This window comes from Anolis carolinensis, chromosome 6 (assembly GCF_035594765.1).
Source record: "Anolis carolinensis isolate JA03-04 chromosome 6, rAnoCar3.1.pri, whole genome shotgun sequence".
NCBI classification, from domain to species: domain Eukaryota; kingdom Metazoa; phylum Chordata; class Lepidosauria; order Squamata; family Dactyloidae; genus Anolis; species Anolis carolinensis.
The window spans coordinates 40,213,835-40,234,371 of NC_085846.1; the positions used below are offsets into that span (position 1 = coordinate 40,213,835).

Genomic DNA, 20,537 nt, shown 5'->3' on the forward strand with positions numbered 1-20,537 from the left:
CCTCAAAAAATTCCAGTAGAATGTAAAGTTGGTCATGAGGTATATGTGTGCTAAATTTAGTTCAGATTCATAGTTGGTGAGGTTTACAGTGACACCGTGTCAGAGCTGAGAGGAACTTGAGGTTGGTATTGTCAGTGGATGAATTCCATCACGCTTATATACTTATTGCCATGACACTGGCATGTGACATATCACTTGTTGCACTAGAGCCCTGAAACATGTTTTCACCACAAACCTCACTCTGTACAGGTAATCGAGTAAGCAGAAGTTTATTTAAAGAAGAGTATACGAAAAATAAGCAAATTCAAAAAAGAGAATCAAAGTACAAAAGGTTATTTCCAAGATAGCCGAGAGTCCAAAATCCTTTCAAATACATTCTCCAGAGTCAATCCACAAATATGTCCATAAACAAGATAGCATGAATCCAAGGCAGGCAACCTATTATGCCACACATGAACTAGAAGCAAGAACAAACTTAAAAACTTGAATACATGAATTCCAAGAACATAGGACCAAAAACCGCAATCTGTTCGCCTGAATACAACGTTGCTCTTACAAAGGATTATACCAGCAGGAACCACTTTAAAAGGCCTCAATCCCTCCCATAATATCATTTCTCACACACCTGCTTTCCCTCTCCTTATCTCTAATTCTCTGGGAAAAGTGAGTCTGTCTTTGTTGCATGCTCTGTCTCCACAATTCCAAGCACCTTGACCTAGACAAACATTCATCTCCCACATTTCTCTCAGCTTGCACTTCTGGCAGGTTCTCATGAGAACTGATATCGCTTTCTCCAGTCTCATGGAACTGCCAAGAGATTCCAAAACAACTCTCTTTAGGCCACTTTTGTCCTCCCCTGTGCCCCCTGAATCTATCCCAGAATCTCCTTCCTCATCTTCTAAGTACTCAGAATCTGACCAGGCTACAAACAGCAATGTTGGCAGCATGCAGGAGTCTGGAGCAGTATTACAGTAATACTACTGAGCTTCTGCCGAAAGATTTGCAGAAAGTTCTGATTGGCCGACAAGTGAAAAATAAATGTCTGCAGCTGCTGTGGCCAATTGCATTGAGTCCCTTGGCCTCCTCCCTCCCACCCCAGAAAATGGTTGCATTTTATTAATACAGAACTTAAGAAAAAAATCTCCAAATCTCTGAATCTTCAAAAAATCTCTGAAACATTTTGGAAGGGCTCTTTTGTTTTGGAAAGATTTGGATGCTGGTTTGCCAATTCGTATTGCAGTGATATGTTAGTCTGAATCACCCAAATCACAGACCCCTAAAATCTAGAGGTGTCATAAAATACTGGACAGCCTTCATTATAATAATTGCCGATCAGTCATTCTCTTTTCAAAACAATGATTTATTTTTCCAATTTGTAAGTACCATGCAGAAATACATATTAAAGACATAGCAGGAGTAAGCCAGCATTTCTCTCTCTCGTTCTCTTTCAAGCTATTTAAAAACCTTGATTTTTAGTAATTGCTGCAGCATGGCTATGCTGGTAGGAAGTTAGGGGCCATCTACACAGAACCTAAAACTTGGAAGTTACTGGGTTAAAAGAGGGGTTGGCTACATGACGCTAACGGTAAATCTGCTCTGATTTGCTGCAATGGAGAAAAAAAACACAGGGTAAAAAGGTTCCTTCTTCATCCTGATTCCAGCTGGAAAATGTTTATATTCACATCACTGTATATCCCTGCACTCATGAAAAGAACACAATTTCCTTCCTTCACCCCTGTGGAGACTGCTCCAGCACATGTCCGCTTTTAAAAAGCTCGAAACAGCTGATTAGCTAATTGGACTGCAAAACGGACACACAGCTAGTTTAAAGTAAGCACGAACAGAGAGCAATTAGAACTTTCTGAAACTCTTTATTTTTAACTTTATAATATTAAATAGAACTTGAATAAACAATTGTGGAACTCATTGCCTCCATATGTTAGAGCAATGTCGGAGTTGCGACCTTTTGTAAAAGCGCTCAAGACTTGGCTGTTTGGCTGTGCATTTAAGTAAATCAGATTTAATTTGCCAAATAGTCACTGTTGAATGTTTTTATGTTGAATGTTTTTATATTGTGGAATGATATTTTAAATTGTAAGTCGCTCGGAGCACTCTGGTGGAGAGCGACTAATTAAGAAATAAAGTGAAGTGAAGTGAAGTGAAATCTGGTGGAAGTTTTTTTAATTCACTCTGTTATGTGCTGAGCCTCATATGCGCACATGCAAATCTGCTTATATTTATATTAAGATATTAGGTCCAGTGCATAACAGAGTGATTAAAAAAAAAAATCCTTCAGGCAGATGTACTATCTTGTTCCAATACAGAGGAAGTCTGAGAGGACAGCGAGGTACTCAATCACAGTACAAGTCTGTGTGTGGACCTGCAGTCAGGTCCCGGGATTTTTTGTCTCCCATTAAAACCCATATTTTCATGCTACCTGAAAGCGCCCTTAGATAAGGAAGCCACCTGAAATGGAGGAGGTTTCAGAGGCCTCCCATTTGCTTTCCCAGAGCGGGCCCCAGGAATCCAAGGCTGAACCATTGAGAAGGGTTACTCAAGTGAGGATGAAGAAGCAATCCACCCCTCATGCCAATCAATCCAAAGGATGATCCTCCAAAAACATCCTAGCTGTCTGTACTTGGATTTCCATCTACTGAAAGGAGCGTTTTCGAAATTGCAGCCAGAAGCTGCAAGGCCTCCCACAAAAGTCCCATATCTTCTCTGCAATATCTGAAATACTCGGGACATTTGCTGCTAAAGTCAAAGATCCCCTTAAAAATGTTACCGTTAGGGATAATAACAAATATTTCTCTGTCCATTTCAATATTTTGCTAAAAACTAGCATAAAAAAGAAAATACCATTTAAAATGCTATTGCATCAGTCTATTAATCCTCTCTATCCCATTGTGTTCTTTCAGACTTCTCTTCCTTTCTTTGGGCTTGGGCATTTGCCTCCCTAAGTGCTGCACTGTTGCAAAAAGAATAAAGGAGATAAGTATTGTTTACTGAGGAATCGTTTCCTTTTATTGAGTTTATTAACAACAATGCGCAAATAAGACCCTGAGAGCATTATTTGGTTCTGTGACAAAATCAAGGTGATTCAACTGTACATTGCCTAATGAGGCATCAGATACTTGCCTGTTTCAAACTTTTTAAAAATCACACTCATGAATTGATGTTTGCCTAATTAGCTGATTAATTTTCACGTTGATAATTTGAATTAACCTTTCAAACAAATGAAGTAGAACATGAGAAGAAAGAAAGAAAACAATAAATGGAGGACATATGCCATTTGTGCTACGAAGAACAAGGCAGAGTAAAGAAATGTGATAAAAGTTACTGCAGTAGAGTTCTGGTTATCCAACTTCCGCTTATCTGACACTCCATATTATCCAGGCCTCCCAACACATCCGGTTATCCAACATTCGGCCCACTCGTTTAAGTCGGATAACCGGAACTCTACTGTAATTGAGTTGTGAGAGGCAGAGCATTGATGAAAAAGCAGAGAAGGCATGGATTGTGTTTATATAAATTTCCATAGATTTTATTAGTTCAATATCTTGTTAACAGACTAGTGATTTGTTTTGTCTAGCAAAGATGTCCCAGAGGAATCAAAAGAAAATAGTTGAGATTAATCCTATCATCCCCACCAGTCTTCAAGCCAGACAATTTCTTTTTAGAGTGCATCAGAATCCAATGTATATTTCAGCCAACCAAAAGAAGTGTCTAGAATGGGGTCCTGGATGGTGGAGTTACTGCTGCTGGCTTCGGGAACTGTAGCTGCAAGGAGAAAAAGGAGACACTCTGTAAGGTCAACAGAAAGTGAGAATTCATTTGACAAGAAGAGAGAAGTAAATTAATCCTCAGAGTTTGGCATATATTAATTGTCTCAGTGGGTTATTTTTTTTTTTTAGTGTCGGTTACTTATCTTCAGTGCAACTTGTAAAATAATGAATTGGCTTTCTATTTTGGATTCATCAAAGAATAGCCACATGAGTTAAAGCAAAAAAATGAGGAAAGAAGTGAGAGGAAAAAAATAAATGTAGCAGTTTCTTTCAGATTAAATGGTTTTTTATTTTTGCATGAGCTTTTGTGGATGGATATGAACTAGGGCTGTACACGGATCCATTTTTCAAAAAGCGATCCGGCTGTTTCGGCAGTTTTGGCCAGCTGTAAAGCCTGACTGCCACTGCCATTTCCCCCCAGCTGCAACAGACCTCATGGCTGCCGAAAATGGCTGCTTTCCATTTATTTCGGCTACACGTGGATCACGGAGAGGCAGCTGCATGTCTACACAAGTTTCCCTGTGAGGCTGTGAGCCAATCAGAAGAAAGCCACTGCTCTTAGGATCGCATCACTTGCTTTTGGACTCAATTCCAATCTTTTCCTTTGGCAATTTCATTTATTTTTCTTAGTTTAATATCTTTCATTCCTTTTTTTGCTAGGGAAGTGAGGGTGGGAATGTATTTGAGGGGGCCATGAAAGAGCATTGGGGAGCGTTTTTTTAAAAAAAAATATTGGGGTGGTTTACTGAAGGGAGGAGATAGCTTGGCTCCCTTGAGTCCCCACAGGGAGAATTTAATTCCTCCCCAGGTCTAGTTGAAGGATATTAGAAGAAAGAACCCCTGAAAAAGTGGTTTCTTAAGTCTGATGCCTTAACTCAGGTCTAGTTAAAGGATATTAGAGGCAAGGACCCCAGAAAAAGTGGTTTCTTAAGTCTGATGCTTTAACCCAGGACTTGTCAAAGGACGTTAGAGGAAAGGATCCCAGAAAAAGTGGTTTCTTAAGTCTGATGCGTTAACCCAGGTCTAGATGAAGGACATTAGAGAAAAGGACCCCAGAAAAAGTGGTTTCTTAAGTCTGATGCCTTAACCCAGGTCTAGATTAAGGACATTAGAAGAAAGGATCCCAGAAAAAAGGGTTTCTTAAGTCTGATGCCTTAACCCAGGTCTAGATTAAGGATATTAGAGGAAAGGACCCCAGAAAAAGTGGTTTCTTAAGTCTGATGCCTTAACCCAGGACAAGTTGAAGGATATTAGCAGAAACAACCCCCAAAAGGTGGTTTCTTAAGGCTGATGCCCTAAAAATGACAGAAAGGGGAGTCTAGGAAGTCCCCCGAATGCCACCAATGGGTAGGATCTTCCTGGAGCAAAAATTGATTTTTTTTGTCTGTTGGATTGAACAATGGAATTTTGCCCACCTGAGTTTAGGAGGCTCCCAGAAAATGGATTGGGGGGCACCAAAATCCGCATGCCAAACATGGTACAGGGTTTAACCGAATTCCACACTTCTAATATGAACTCAGTTCTTTGAATGCAATACAAAGCAGTGGAAGATATGCCAAAGAAGTGGGTTTATATCCACAAAAGTGCATGCAAAAATAAAAACCGTTAGTCTCAAAGATGCTGCTAACTTTCTTCTCCCCTTGCCCCTTCTATTTCTTTTCTCCTTTTAATTTTGGATTTAGATTCTATAACATAGTCACTCCCTTAAAAAGGAGTCAAGTAATGATGAGTACCAAAAGTATACAAAGTTCAAATTGTATCAATGGACTCCTGTCCTGCCACTTCAGACTGATGATTCTGAAAGGCTCAACGTGAAAGTAACCTCCAATATATTCCCTTACTAGTCACCACCCAGTGTCATCCCTACCCCACACAGATTACAAGATCAATCATTGATTCTTAAGAACAATAACCCAAAACCTACCATATAAGCCATACATACCTTTAGTGAGGTATCAATTTTTTCAAGTGAAGGTTGGAAAACCTTGCTTATCTTGTGGCTTCCTGAGAAGAAAAGAGGCCCGAAAAAAGGCAAAATTAACCATTGGCCAATGCCCAAACCTCAACCTACTTTGAGTTTCTTCAAGTTCTTCTGTAGTAGTGCCCTCCTGATATTTCTTGCTCCCATTGCACAGCTGCAGCTGCTCATTGCACAACTGAAGAGTGCTGACACTGCTTTGAGCTTGAAGAACAGCTTGTCAACAAAAGATGTTAGTGGTTGTGACAAGGAAGAAAACTCAAAAGCCCTCTGCACTCCCAACAATCATCAGTCTGAATACTATTGAAAGATGATTCAACACATACAAATCTCGCTGATTCAATAGGTCTGTTCTGTTTGAGACTAACACAAGGAATCAGGTCACAAGCACGGTTGGTGGGAACAAGAGAAGGCCTTCTCGGTGGTGGCCCCCCGGTTCTGGAACTCCCTTCCCAGGGAGATTATACTAGCACTCACTTTGTCTACCTTAAAACATGGATATTCCAATGTGCATTTGAAAATGATTGGGCCCCTGTTTATTATTGCCCAGACCCAATTAACTGTCAGATTGAACTCAGCACTTTACCCCCAGCCCTGGCCCTACAATCTATTTTGCACAAGCCCATGCCCAGCCCCTGCCCCCCAATAATCTTGATTGCTCACGATAGTACTGGTTTTGGTTATTAAAACTGGTTTTGATTTATTTTAATGATGTTTTTATACTTTATTGTTTTAATTGTTTGATTAGCTTGTTATAGGTTTATCTGCGTTTTTAAATATGTTTTATTTGGTTAACTCTGTTGTTATTGGGCTTGATCACCCTTGTAAGTCGCCCTGAGGCCCTTCAGGGAGATGGTGGTGGGATATAAAAATTAAGTTATTATTATTATTATTATTTCTTGATGGGCCTATTTAAAACTCTACTATGTAGAACAACAGAAAGCTAGCAAAATTGCAAATACATTGAGAGCAGTCTTGCTAAGAAATAGACATAAATGTTTTGGCACATCTCTAGGAAATATGAAAAACCTAGAAAAATAAAGCCTAAATTAGGTAAAGGTAAAGATTTCCCCTGACGTTAAGTCCAGTCATGTCTGACTCTGGGGGTTGGTGCTCATCTCCATTTCTAAGCTGAAGAGCTGGCACTGTCCATAGACACCTCCAAGGTCATGTGGCCGGCATGACTGCATGGCGCGCCGTTACCTTCCCGCCGGAGCGGTACCTATTGATCTACTCACATTTCCATGTTTTCGAACTGCTAGGTTGGCAGAAGCTGGAGCAACAGAGGGCACTCACTCCGCTCCTGGGATTTGAACCTGGGACCTTTCAGTCTGCAAGTTCAGCAGCTCAGTGCTTTAACACACTTCGCCACCGGGGCTCCATAAAGCCCAAATTAGAGGACGAAAAAGTGCCATTTTCTTCCTTTAGAAACGGCTCAGAAAGGTAGGCCCCGCCCCCTCTAGGCCCCGCCCCCTCATATCCTAGCAATTCCCTCAGCCAAAATGGCGCCCAGGGCACAGGCAGAGTGGACTTAGGCCTCTTCCACACTGCCTATAAAATACAGATTATATGAACTGGATTATACAGCAGTGTAGACTCAAGTCCCTCCCACACAGCTATATAACACAGAATGCCAAGGCACATAATCCACAATATCTGCTTTGAACTGGATTATCTTGAGTCCACAATGCCATATAACCCAGTTCAGTGTGGATTTTATACAGCTGTGTAGAAGGGGCCTCATATAATCCAGTTCTAAGCAGATAATAGAATATTATAAATTTAATATATAATAATTACTGTGGTATATTAATACAGAACAATATAATCTCTAAAATCAGGACATTAAATAAAGAACAACACTCTGAAAACAGAGAAATTCCAGACAGGAAAAAAACCAGGGCCAGCTAACACCTCCCAACAAAGGATTCCCCCAGGGAGGGAGTATCCAGGCTTTGAAGCTGCAAGGACATTAAATGCTAATCAAGGTGACTAGTTGGAGCATTCATACTTGCCGCACTGAGATTATTAATTGCTATTTAACCTGGGCAACCAAGGATTCCACACGGTAGAAGGCGGCCAGACCTACAAGCAGCAAGACTATTCAGTGCAATTCAAGCTGGCCAAACAATGATTCCCCTACAAAGCAAGTAGCAAGGCTTTAAAGCAGCTCTCTGATTGAGGCTGCTACTCCAGCTCACCAAAAAAGGATTCCCCTAGCTATAACACAGCCAGGCATTGAAACTGCAAGGCTATTCAGTGCAATTCAACCAGACCAACAAAGGATTAACCTTGGTAGAAGATAGCCAGGCTTTGAAGCAGCGATACTACTCTGTACTATTGAAGTTGACCAACCAAAGATTCCCCTAGGTAGCAAGCAGCCAGGTTTTGAAGCAGCAAGGCTATTCATTGCAATTCTAGCAGCCCAAAAAACGATTCTCCTAGAACGCAAGTACCCAGCCTTCCAAGCAGTAAGCCTATTCCATTGTAATCCAGCTCACCAAACAAGGATTCCCATAAGAAGAAAACTGCCAGGCATTGACTGCAAGGTTATTCGCTGCTATTCCACCTGGCCAACAAATGATTCCCATAAGCCACAGCAATGCGTGGCCGGGTACAGCTACTTTCTTTATAATAAGATCCAAATTCTGAAGATTAGAACTGCTAAGACCTTTCAGCTCCAAAAAATAACCCCAGATCTTCTACCATATCTCACACACACCCTCCCCATGCCACCTTATTTAAAACGAATTCTTACCATCCCAGGCTGCTTCATTTATGATGCTTATACCTCCAGGGGGGACCCATGTTGCCTCCTCATCATCTTCGCACCAGATTGCATCTTTATCAGACTCACTGCAAAAACAAAAGTATATGTCATTACGTGAACCCAAAGGCAAAGAAAAGGGTATTTTCTATGAAGATGCTAATATTCTCCTGATGGTTTCATGCCACACCTCAGAAGACCAATTGTGTGATTATGAAATAACTGTTGTCTGCTAGCAATTTATGACAAAATTCAGAACTGTTGCAGCCGTCCTCCACACCAAAACACACAATCCCACTCAGAAATCTCAGATCAACACACACCCTTTGTTCATAAAAAATCAAATTGAGGCCACCTATGGCTACCTTCTGTCCTGGGCAGTCTATCCTTCTTACCTAGTAGATGCAGACTTCCTCCGTTTGGCCCTGAAGAGGAAGATGGCCAGGATGGTGCTGATCAGCACAACGGCAGCCAGTGCAAAAGCAAGGCCAAAGTCTTTTTTCTGGATTCGTGTTTGACAGTGACTGCTTGTGTACCAAAATGCGTCCATATCATTGCAGCTATTGGGAGAAAGTTAAAGGTAGATTAGACTCTCAAATTCTCCGAATCCTAACATGCATCATGCAGGAAATCACTGATATCTTTATGTTGTGATCTACAAGTAAATAGAGTGGTGAAATGAGTCAGTCCAGGTGCCTTTTACTTATATATCTGTGGCAAGGAGAGATAGGATGAGAGAAGGAAAGAGAATGAACCTTGACACATTAGTAATATCCATGTTTTGTGTGCACATGGTCCCTAGTATAAACATAGTAGGAGAAGGAACATGAAGGCCATCTAGGCTATCCTTTGAGAATTGGAATAGATTGGCAGGCAGTTGATTTCACCAGGTTTAAACCACCCATGGCTGGAAAAGTTCCTTTTCAATTGCAAAAAGGAAATCTTGATTTTGCTATCTATCTATCATCTATCTATCTATCTATCTATCTATCTATCTATCTATCTATCTATCTATCTATTATCTACCTGTCTATAATAATAATAATAATAATAATAATAATAATAATAATAATAATAATAATAATAACAACTACTACTACTATTTATATTCTGCCCTTCTCCCTGAGGGGACTCAGAGCAGATTACACATATAAACAGACACAGGTAAATATTCAATGCCTTGTTACAATGACATACAATGAGACACAAATACACAGACAAAGGCAAAGGCTTCTCCTTTCATTTCCGGCTTTGGAGGCAGTACTCATCTCTGGCTCTGGGCGAGATGCTCTTCTCCATTTCCAAGCAGAGGAGCCTGTGTTGTCCATAGGCATTTCCTGGTTGTGTAGTCGGTAAGACTACTTGGAGCATCTTTTTGCCTTTTCCCACTGAAGTGGTACCTATCTATCTACTCACATTTGCATATTTTCGAACTGCTCGGTTGGCAGAAGCTAGGGCTAACAGCGGGAGCTCGTCCCCCAATTCAAACTGCCAACCTTCAGCTCATCAGTGCAAGGGTTTAACCCATTACACCACCGCTATCTATCTATCTATCTATCTATCTATCTATCTATCTATCTATCTATCTATCTATAAAAGCCAACATATACACATACATACATATTTATGTAAATTGGTTTGCTAGTTTGTGTGTTTTTGCATTTGTACCACAAAGGCTCCTACATGCCTTGGTACACACACCCTTCCTTATCCAATTTAAAATGACTGAGGGGTTTGAACTAAATGAACAACCTCTTTCAGGAAGAGAAAAGAGAAAGGAAGAAAGAAGGAATGGAGGAAGGGACAAAAAGAAGGTAAGAGAAAGGAAAGAGAAAGAAGAAGAGGGGGAAGATATATGAGGGAAAGCACAGGAAGAAAGGATGGAAGGATGGAAGGAAGGAAAGAGATAGGAAGAAGATATATGAGGGAAATGGAAAAACGAAAGAAAGAGCCACAAAGAGAGCCTGCCCATCGTTGCCAAAGTGTTGTCATTGAGACATTGCGAAATAGGAGCAGCAGTCCCAACATCATCGGGTAACAATGGGTATATATACTAGTTTTACGTAAGGAATATTATTTTACTATGCCATTATATATAATGGGACTTGAGCATCCATGGATTTTGGTATTCAGGTAGGGTCCTGGAACGATACCCCAGTTGATATTATGGCAATGACGTAGTAGAAGTCCTGCCCCCTTAGACCCTGTGCTCAGGGAGCTCACACAGCCGCCAAATGCAAACAAATGCCCCCCACACCTTAAAAATATAATCAAGGATGAATTCCCAAAACAACAACTCCCCTTCTGCTGTTTTTTTGAAAGCCAGTGTAATATCGTTTAAATCAATGGATGTTATTTTGAATTTGTAAGCAATATATTGTGCAGAATGCAGATCTTGCAACTGCCCTAGAATGTCACATCTTAGGAAAAAAACACTTAACAAATCAGTAAAAATTGAACATAGTAATTAATTTGTCTTCTAGGTGGCAGTTATGCTAAAATACATGGATCTGGGGATTGTCTATCTACTTACTTGCACTGGGGACCACTTTCAGAGAGTTGACAAACTCCATAGTAGCAGTTGATGGCAAATGAGCTGTCCTTGGAGCAATTAGACATACACTGTAAGATGCCTGTTGTTGTGTTGGCATAATAGTAGGCACTATATTGATGACCAATGGTTGCTTTGCAAAGCTCTGGGAAATAAAAAGGCAACTAGTCAATGTGTTTTGGTCAGCTTATGCTATGCAAGAAACCATGCTCATGGTTGGAAGTCAATCATGGATTTGAAAGGATACCTAGCTGAAAAATGCGAATGTGCTACCAGAAGTCCAAAGTCTCAGCTGAATACCTGCAGTCCAAAGCTGCATTTCCAGATGGATGATATAACTCTGCCCTCCCATTATGCTACTTTCTTCATTTTGTTTCCTTCCTTCTCTTTTTAAGGCATTTTGCAATTGCCTTCAGAAGATAGGAGCAGATACTGACACAGAAGCCAAGAAATTTCATTGCATGAGGTAAGTCACTGCATCATGTTGTGAAAAAAGGCTATTGACTTGCTTTTTCCCATCAATAGACTCTATTGGCTTCATTGCAACGATGTGGTGGACTGGCAATTATGTCATGCTATATGTTTGCCACTTGTGTGTAATTAAGTCCACAGTCACCTTATAGGACATTTTTAGAAGGCCATGTCAGAAGTGGGTGGATTTAAAAATTGTTCTATAAATAAGTTGTGGGGACAAAAGAAACCAAGAAAGACTGGGTTGTTGTATGTTTTCCGGGTTGTATGGCCATGTTCCAGAAGTACAGCCCGGAAAACATACAACAACCCTGTGATCCCAGCCATGAAAGCCTTCAACAACCCAAGAAAGACTGCCTGGGACTCACCTTCTGCTGAAAAGTTTGTGGCTGCATTGCCAAAATCTTCTGGTTTGGCAGAAAAACAAAATGCTGAAAAAATAAGGAGATTGTTAAATTATATTATTTTACCTGCATTCTCCCCTCAGAGAATCTTCTGCACTCTTCTGCCAAAATACCAATGTAAATCAGACTATGTGGATCCCAAAAAAACAGATGATTTGATCTTGAAATCAGAATTTTGAAAACTACTTTTTAAATGTACTTGCTGCAGTTATAATTTTATGTTCTATAAATATTTAAAGCAAGGTGCTGTTACAATTAGAGTATTTTAAATTTAGCTTTTCGTTCAAAAGTATTTTGAAATACGCAAGGCTTTTGTTACCTTTTAAAATTAGAATGCTAATCAGCTGCTAGTTTGTAGTATAAATGCATTATTTCACGGTCCCCTTCAGCAACCAGAGCAGAGAAGAAGACAGCACTAAAACCATACGATATTTTCTCCAAATCATTGTGAGGAAAACCCTCTACAAGCATGAAAATAATATAAAAGTTACCTCATCCCTAATTAAGTGATTAAGGTGTCTCTCATCAGACTATAAAGTTAATTGTAACTTAGTCATACCTTCATTATGGAAGAAACAAATTAATTATTATTCGCAACAAGTTATTCCTAGCTTGAAATTTATATCTATATGACAACACACACACACATTTTAATAAGAATGTGAACTATAATCTAAAGCAGTAGTTCTCAGCCTGGGTTCCCCAGATCTTTCTGGCCTACAACCCCCAGAAATCCCAGCCAGTTTACCAGCTGTTAGGATTTCTGGGAATGGAAGGCCAAAAATATCTGGGGACCCCAGGTTGAGAACCACTGATCTAATATCTCACAGGGAGGTGTGAATCATGCAGAAACAGCATATAGGTGACAAGGTTTATTACCTTTTCTGGAACTTACTTGCATTATCTCTGGTACAGTTCTCTTGAGAAGAGTTGATGGCAACTGCTGACTGCCACACAGCCTCTGTCACAGTCTGAAGAACTTCATCGATGTTGTTGATATTGTTATTGATTATGGCCTCAATGATGACTTTGTGGTTCACAATGATACTACCAGACCTTTTACAACAACAAAGTGAATCTTTTCTGGATTGTGAGGATGAATGCAAAGGATCTCTCTGTTTATGGAATAATTATTACTGCTTTTGGAACTGGGGTATATTAGCATTGATTTGCATGATCGATGAATGTATAGTCTGCCCAAGAAGGGATTAAAGGTGGCTTGTAGTAAATTGATAACTCCTTGGTCATTGAACAATCCTTGACTTCATTAGTCAGCCCTCCAAAGTGATAGGAGAATACAGAAGCCCAATCACCAAAACACAAAAGCAATTGAAGAGAGGTGGTACCCAGGAATGGAACTGAACCATGGAAAAGCTGAGAACTAGGATAACCAAAGTATAAGCCTCGTGCATTTTCTTTAGGAGAAAATTGCAGCCCCTTCCACATAGCTGAACACAATCCCAGATTATCTGCTTTGAATGGAATGTATGGCAGTGTGGACTCAGATATCCCAGTTCAAAGCAGATATTGTGGGATTTTCTGCCTTGATATTATGGATTATATGGCTGTGTGGAAGGGCCCTGTTGTAATGAAGTGTGATTTTTTATTTACAGATGCCATGTTTAACTGTGTTTTAAAAAGGGTTAATATTTCAGTTACTCAGCACTCAGAGTTGGTTGCCATGGAGAAGGGGGTGGAGACAACTGGGTTAGCTGAAGAGAGAGCAGAATTTGGAGGGAAACTCAGTCAGTCAGTGTCTGTGGTCAGCGAACCACAGGGAAGTCTGATTCTCAGTTGGAGGATCAGGGTGGCTCAAATGTGGGATTTTGAGTCAATTCTAAAATAAGTTTGGTGACTTATTTTAAGATAGTATGTGGTCAGAGAACTACAGGGAAGGTTGATTTTAGTCTGGGCTCTGGTGAAGCTCAGGGAAGGCTGATCCTAAGTTAGGGGATCAGGGATAAAATAAGTTTGGTGACATATTTTAAGGTAGTCTGTAATCGGATGAATTACAGTGAAGACTGATTCTCAGTTGGAGAATCAGGGAGGCTCAAGAGTTTATTTGAGTCAGTCTAAAATAAGTTCGGTGGCTTATTTTAAGGTAGTCTGTTAGTGGAGAAAGAACTGACGTTTTAAGAAGTTTGAAACACCTCAATATAGTTTTGCAACTGTTCAGTAACGTGCCTCAAACAAGAAGAGAAGTTTTTGTAACCATCAAGCTTGTGCCTAAATAAACTTGTAATTTGGTGGCAGCATTATAAAACCTCTATAATTTGGTGGCAGCTTTTAAATAAAAACATCTTTAATAACTGGTGGCAGCGGATATAGCAATAATATAAATAATTAATAGGAACTCCTCCACATCTCTGCAATCGGTGTCAGAGGTGGGATTTTTAAAGTAAGATTTTCCCCCCTTTCTGACATCTTTACACCTGGTGTGAAGAAGTGTATAATTATATTTTGTTTATAGATGATATGTGTATTTGATTTTGTTTATACAGTCAGGTTTGGCTAAAGTTTTAAAATGGTGAGTATTTGAATTGATTATGTGTGGGGGAAGGTAGCCATCTTAGAATGCTAGAACAGGTTACCATAGCAACAGGGGCGGAGCCAACCGCCGCTTGGAAAGGAAAAGGGGGAATGTTTTAAAACCCAGCAGTCTGTGATTTCTATCCACAGTGAAGGAACTGATTCTCAGGTAGAGAATCAGGGTGACTCAGAAGAATTTGGGTCAGGCCTAAAATAAAAGGATTTATTTTAGCAGTTGGTGATTCTCTAGTCACAGAGAAGGATCTGATTATCAGACTGGCTTAAATAGAAAGATTTGAGTCAGATTTAGGTTAGACCAGACTAGGCAAGTTAGGTGATTTGTCTAGGGTCAGTTGTAGAGTCTGTGGATTAGAGAACATTAATCCCAGGGGATCCAGTAGGATCAGGGTTTAGTGTAATCCAGAGAAAGAAGTATTTTGAAAGTTTAACCACCTCATAACCGTTTATAACCATTAAGCGAAGTGCCTTTACCAAGTTATCTGAAACCATCAAGCTCTGTACCTGCAATAAACTTGTTTTGATTTTATTCTAAATAAGCCTCTGTCATACTCTCATATTAAGTTAAGTAACATCAACACCTGAAGTGGAACAAATAGAGAAAGCTTATAAGAACCAGTACCATCTGCCTGACGTCTCCATTGGTGGCAGCGAAGAAGATAATCAAACAAAACATTAATTAACATCATCTCTCACAAAACATCTTTATTAAGTGGTGGTATCTGTGTGTGTGTGTGTGGGATCAAAAAAGGGTTCCATCACTGACACACATTCCTGTCAGACACCTCACCTCTGTACAGAATTGGTGGCAAAGCTGAGGGACTCTAAAAGGGATTCCATTCCCTGTCACCTCAGTTCTCTACATTATTTGGTGGCAGCGGTGGGATTCAAAGGGGATTCCATCCTCTGCCACCTCAGCTCCTTACATAAATTGGTGGCAGCGGTGGGATTCAAGGGGATTCCATCCTCTGCCACATCAGTTCTCCACACCTGGGTTCTGGTGAATTTAGAGGAACTGGGAGCTAGGACTCTCTTACTTATCTGTGAAACATGACTAAGCCACCGGGGAATCGGTATTCATTCAAACATCTTATACTAGTTGAGTCACTCACATCAAATTGAGAATCTCCACATCACGATATCCAGGAACATCTTTATAAAAAAAATTCATCTACAAGGTGCAGAAAAACACAGTGTCCATGAATCAGCAATAACATACAGTTGGAGGAGAGCAAACAGAAAAATATTTATGTCCAAGGGTATGCTGGAAGATAGTAAGTTATTACCTCTTTCTTAAAATCTTTCTCCAGAATCTTGTATTCTTCCGAGCTTTTGTTTTTGAGGGCAGAAGTTAAGTTCTTGTTAGTGATCTTTACATTGGCCTCAACTGTCACAGGCACAGTTTCTAAAACAAGACAGGATCAAGAGGTAGGAGCTTGTTCATTGTGAGAGAAGGTTAGAGTCTTTGGGTATAGTAGTACAGGGGCACAACTGGGAAGAGAATGGGGCCATTTTCTTCCAGCAGTAATTCTACTTCCCCTGTCAATGTTTTATTTCTTGTGTGTTTTCCGGGCAGTATGGCCATGTTCCAGAACATGGTCATACTGCCCGGAAAACTCACAACAACCCTGTGATCCCGGCCATGAAAGCCTTCAACAACACAATGTTTTATTTGTTTCTCAGAATTCTAGAATTACAATAACTAGAATTTCATTTGAGCGTTTAGAAACAGGGAATTCTTATGTTGGGAGGGACAGTGCCACTATTTTGTATACACCTTGCTACACTCTTACAATTGATTTTAAAAACTGGTTTGGGAACTAAAATGTTTTGATCTGCTTTTGTTGATTAATAACTTGCTTCTGGAATTAAGTTAATGTTAAAAGTCCAGCTTCAGTCAACCAATTAAGTTAAATATTTTTTTAAACATAACATTTCCTATAGACTGCCTAGTATTTCTAATAAATGTTGAGACAGTTTATTTCAGGATTTCATACACTGAAACAATTTTTTAATTTTCACAGAAATATTTCAGCTGTATAAGATGGCATTGTTTGGGCAGATGATGTAGAAAAGAGCACTAAAATGACAGACATAGATAAAAAGTCAACAGAAATATTTCTTGTACAAAAGCCTCCGCTACATTGGCACCAAGCTGGCAAATACCTGTATATCTGTATTTTATTTTAAGTCAACTAGATGTATGTTGTATGTTGTGTTTGTTCTATCTGTTCTTGATAAGGCCAACTGGCTAATCAATAAATTGTTGTTGTTGTACAAAAGCATTAAGAAAAATGAGGTGAGAGGAACATATCCGATATCGTCTTAAGAAAATCCTTTCAAAGACTTTGAGAGTTTAAATTTTAAAATAATATTTAATTTTTTGTTTCAAATATTGTTCCTTTTGTTAAAATTGGCAAAAAAAACCCATTGGTTATTTTTGTAAATGTTCTAACACTTTTTGAATATGTGTGTGTGTGCGCGTGTGCGTGCGCATGTATGGCTGGAATTACACTTTAAAAATGTACCTGTTCCAAACTGCATGCAAATTCAACTTAATATAATAATAATAATAGTAATAATAATAATAATAATTTTAAAAACACTATATTTCTAGACTACCCTCTCTCTCCAGAGGGATTCAGAGTGGTTAACATACATATTAACGGCAAACATTCAATGCTACAACTATTTCACTAATATCCAAATATAATATAAAATGACAATAACATACTAATTATTATAAAAATTCCAAATTAGAATAAAATACCAGATTAATAACTTGTTTGTGGAATTAAGAACAAACCTACAGAACCAATCTTTTTTATAAATTGGGAACTACCTGTATTTGATATTTTTTAAAATATAGGATTCATTACTTATTCCACATAGATTCGTTATATTTGCACGACACACCGACACACTGCAGCCAACACACTAATGTGTCATGACACACAGTTTGAATACTACTAGTGTGATCGAAGGTGACCGATGAATTAAGGAATTCATAGTTTTGACAAGGACATCAGGCTGGATGTCTTGGTCATTTTGCCAAACATGCCTCGACCTGGGTCACTGGCTTGCCCCAGGCTCATGCTAATGGAACTGTCTCAAAACAATGCCATCTTCGTTTCCTTGGGTTTGGGGTTGTGTTTGTGTTACTGTTTACAATGTGATATATATATATATATATATATATATATATATATATATATATACCCTCGTTTATATATAGACATGTATATATATATTAAAGTTCTTATGTATCCATTCATAGGACATCGTAGGTAACCGGCTCTTATTTTCTTTTTTTAATATATATACTTGTATATACTTTTATCTATCTATACACACACACACACACACACACACACACACACACATATTATCTGTCTCTCTCTCTCTTTTTCTTTCTCTCTTCTGATTATTATTATCCTTTTTATTATTATTATTTTATCTTTATAATATTACTATCCCCTCTCCCTTCCCCTTTCCTTTTATTTTTTTTAAAATTTTATTTGTATTTTTATTTTTACTTTATATGTCACTTGGGTCAGCACAACTTCTGTTTGGTCGTCATACAATATGTAGTCTTGTCCGTCTCATTGTCACTATGTCTACTTATCACAATGGTAGAAAAGCACTAATAAAGACATTCACTTAATTCTGAATATCACTGTCTACAGTGCACAATGGATTTCCCCAGACCTCGGAGGACATTAATGTCAGTCCATCTGGGAGAAACCCCTTAGGACATTTTGAAAACTATTCATCTTAAAAGACTCATCTTCCTGGAAGGGAGAGACAAGGCTTGACAAAGCCACCCTTTTCCTCGGACCTTGAGTCACAAATCTAATCACAGCACAGATCCTGTTTCCACAAGAGATGCAAGCCAGCAGGGGTCAGACTCCCATTCATGGAACTGGCCAAATCAATCAATGGATCCACAAGCATCGTTGAGTCACCTATAATCTTGTGTACTGTTTGTCTATCCTGTTGCCACACCTCCATCTCCCCCATTGGCCAGCGAGGGAGTGAGGTCACAGATGGGGCTCATGTCCTCATTGGAGGAGGGCCCCAGTGGCTCCCCCTCAGCTCTAACATCAAAGCCAATCGGCACAGAGCTGGCCGGTGGGCGGGAGGTAGGAAATTCAAAACTAGAGCTGTGTAAAAGTGCATGCTTTGCTATGTTATATATCTCAGTCTATTTTTGGCGAACTATCGCAGGCTGGCATTACTTTCAGCTGAAATTAAATAAAATACTTTGGTGGCTTACTGCTTCAACATGGTGAGTTATATTCTGGAGATTATTGGCTTCTATTCTCAGCCAGGCCTAACTCACAGCTTGGATCTCACTGTCCAATACTGCTCTAAATTGCTCTGCAACACCAGGAGCAGCTGTTTTGTCCTAGACGAGGCGTTCCAGAGGTCTGAAAGCAAGATTGACAAAACGGACTAATCTACAAGTATTGATGTTGCTTAAGTGGAGAAAATGGAAAGTCATCCGTCAGAGGAAAGGAGACTGAAAAATTCAGAAACTGACTCATTATACCATTCCACTTACCTACTTTCAAAGGAATATCTTCCACAGGAAACTCACACTTTGGCCCATAGAATAAATTATCACGGCAAATGCATTTCGTTCCATCATGAGATCCTCCATTCAAACAAGCTGGAAGATAAAATTTTACCCCATATAATGGCATAAATTTAGAGAAGAACAGTAGATAAGACAACCCTAAGCATACTCACTGGCCACAAGCATGTACCCGTATATACTCGAAGATAAGCCGAGTTTTTCAGCCCTTATTTATGAGCTGAAAAAGCCTCCCCCATTTTATATTTGGGTCAAGGTCAAGGTCAAGCCAGCAGCGGAGCCTGGGGGCCACAGTATGTTTTCTTTTCCAAAACCTCCCTTCTTTGCTTCTCCTCCCAGGCTGGTTATCTTATTTTTTTGAGAGAGAGAGAGACAGAGATAAGAAGGGAATGTTTTCAAAAGTGAAAGGAGAATGTGAGAGAAACGCTTGCAAGCCAGATTGCATGGGCAGAAGGGGAAGGAAAAAAGTTATTCTTGCAAATTTGCACGATTCATTACTATTACTACTACTACTACTACTACTATTGCAAGAACATTTGAGTCCAAAGGGAGGGAAGGAGGGAAAAGAGAGCAACAGAAGGTGTGTATTTCTTTTTATTCCTAAGGAAACAAAAATGTGGGGTTTTTTTGGGAGGGAGAGAGAAGTTTTAAAAGCCTTTTCTGGCTACTTTTAGAGTTTGAAAAGGGGAGAAAGAAAAGAGGTGGGAAAGGGCAGGAGAAAAGAAGACAAAGTTGTTTTTAGGGGGGCTTTGCTTGCATTTCTTCCTTGGGTAAATGCATGCCCCAAAGCTTCTAAATATTTATATAGATGTTCCCCCTTCAAATACATTAATATATGAATTTTTCCCTCATATGTTTACAGGTCTTTGCGAATCCTATGTAAATATAGATAGAGATTTCCATGTACCTGTATATCTGTTCCTATATGTATACATTAACTTTATATATGAATTTTATATGAATTTTACCCTCACATGTTTGCAAGTGCAGAGCGAAAATGCACGCGCGCGCGCACACACACACACACAGATGTCTAGATATAAACATTGATAAATAGGGCTTACAAATATTGCAGGAGGAAAATGCACATAAAGAGAGGATTTGCAAAGGTTTCAGGGGGAAATACACATATGAAATTAGTATATATAATGATAGATCTATATCTAGCTCTGCATTATTTATGTAGGCATTATATGTTTGCCTGTTACTATGTTGGAAGCTGGCCTGAGTCCCCAGGGGGAGATAGATAGGGCAGGGTATAAATGAAGCTGATGATGATGATGATGATGATGATGATTATTATTATTATAAAGTTATTGCTGCTTTTCCACTTATAGAGTTAGTTTACTGTTTTTCTTTGAAATACAGTAAATATTCAAAACATTTAACCCACTGATGCCTCAATTAATGTAATTTTATTGGTATCTAATTTTATTT

General features: G+C 39.3%; 1 protein-coding gene across 1 annotated transcript; it reads right to left on the bottom strand.

The window, feature by feature from the left end:
- Positions 1-2,998: 2,998 nt before the first annotated feature.
- On the bottom strand, positions 2,999-19,424 carry LOC100558612 (mucin-3A). The gene is made up of 11 exons (XM_008113160.3): positions 19,256-19,424; positions 19,068-19,175; positions 15,790-15,908; positions 15,616-15,674; positions 12,852-13,012; positions 11,921-11,983; positions 11,064-11,226; positions 8,926-9,090; positions 8,522-8,619; positions 5,728-5,789; positions 2,999-3,780 (listed from the first exon to the last, which is right to left on the bottom strand). The coding sequence occupies exons 1-11, from the start codon at positions 19,266-19,268 to the stop codon at positions 3,727-3,729; spliced, it is 1,065 nt and encodes a 354-aa protein (XP_008111367.1). The 5' UTR covers positions 19,269-19,424; the 3' UTR covers positions 2,999-3,726.
- Between the last annotated feature and the right edge of the window lie 1,113 nt (positions 19,425-20,537).

Coding starts and splice junctions, on each gene's coding strand:
- LOC100558612 (XM_008113160.3), bottom strand. Junction 13,013..15,615: donor GTGGAGATTCTCAATTTGAT/GTGAGTGACTCA, acceptor TTGTTGTAAAAG/GTCTGGTAGTATCATTGTGA. Junction 11,984..12,851: donor CTGTACCAGAGATAATGCAA/GTAAGTTCCAGA, acceptor TTATTTTTTCAG/CATTTTGTTTTTCTGCCAAA.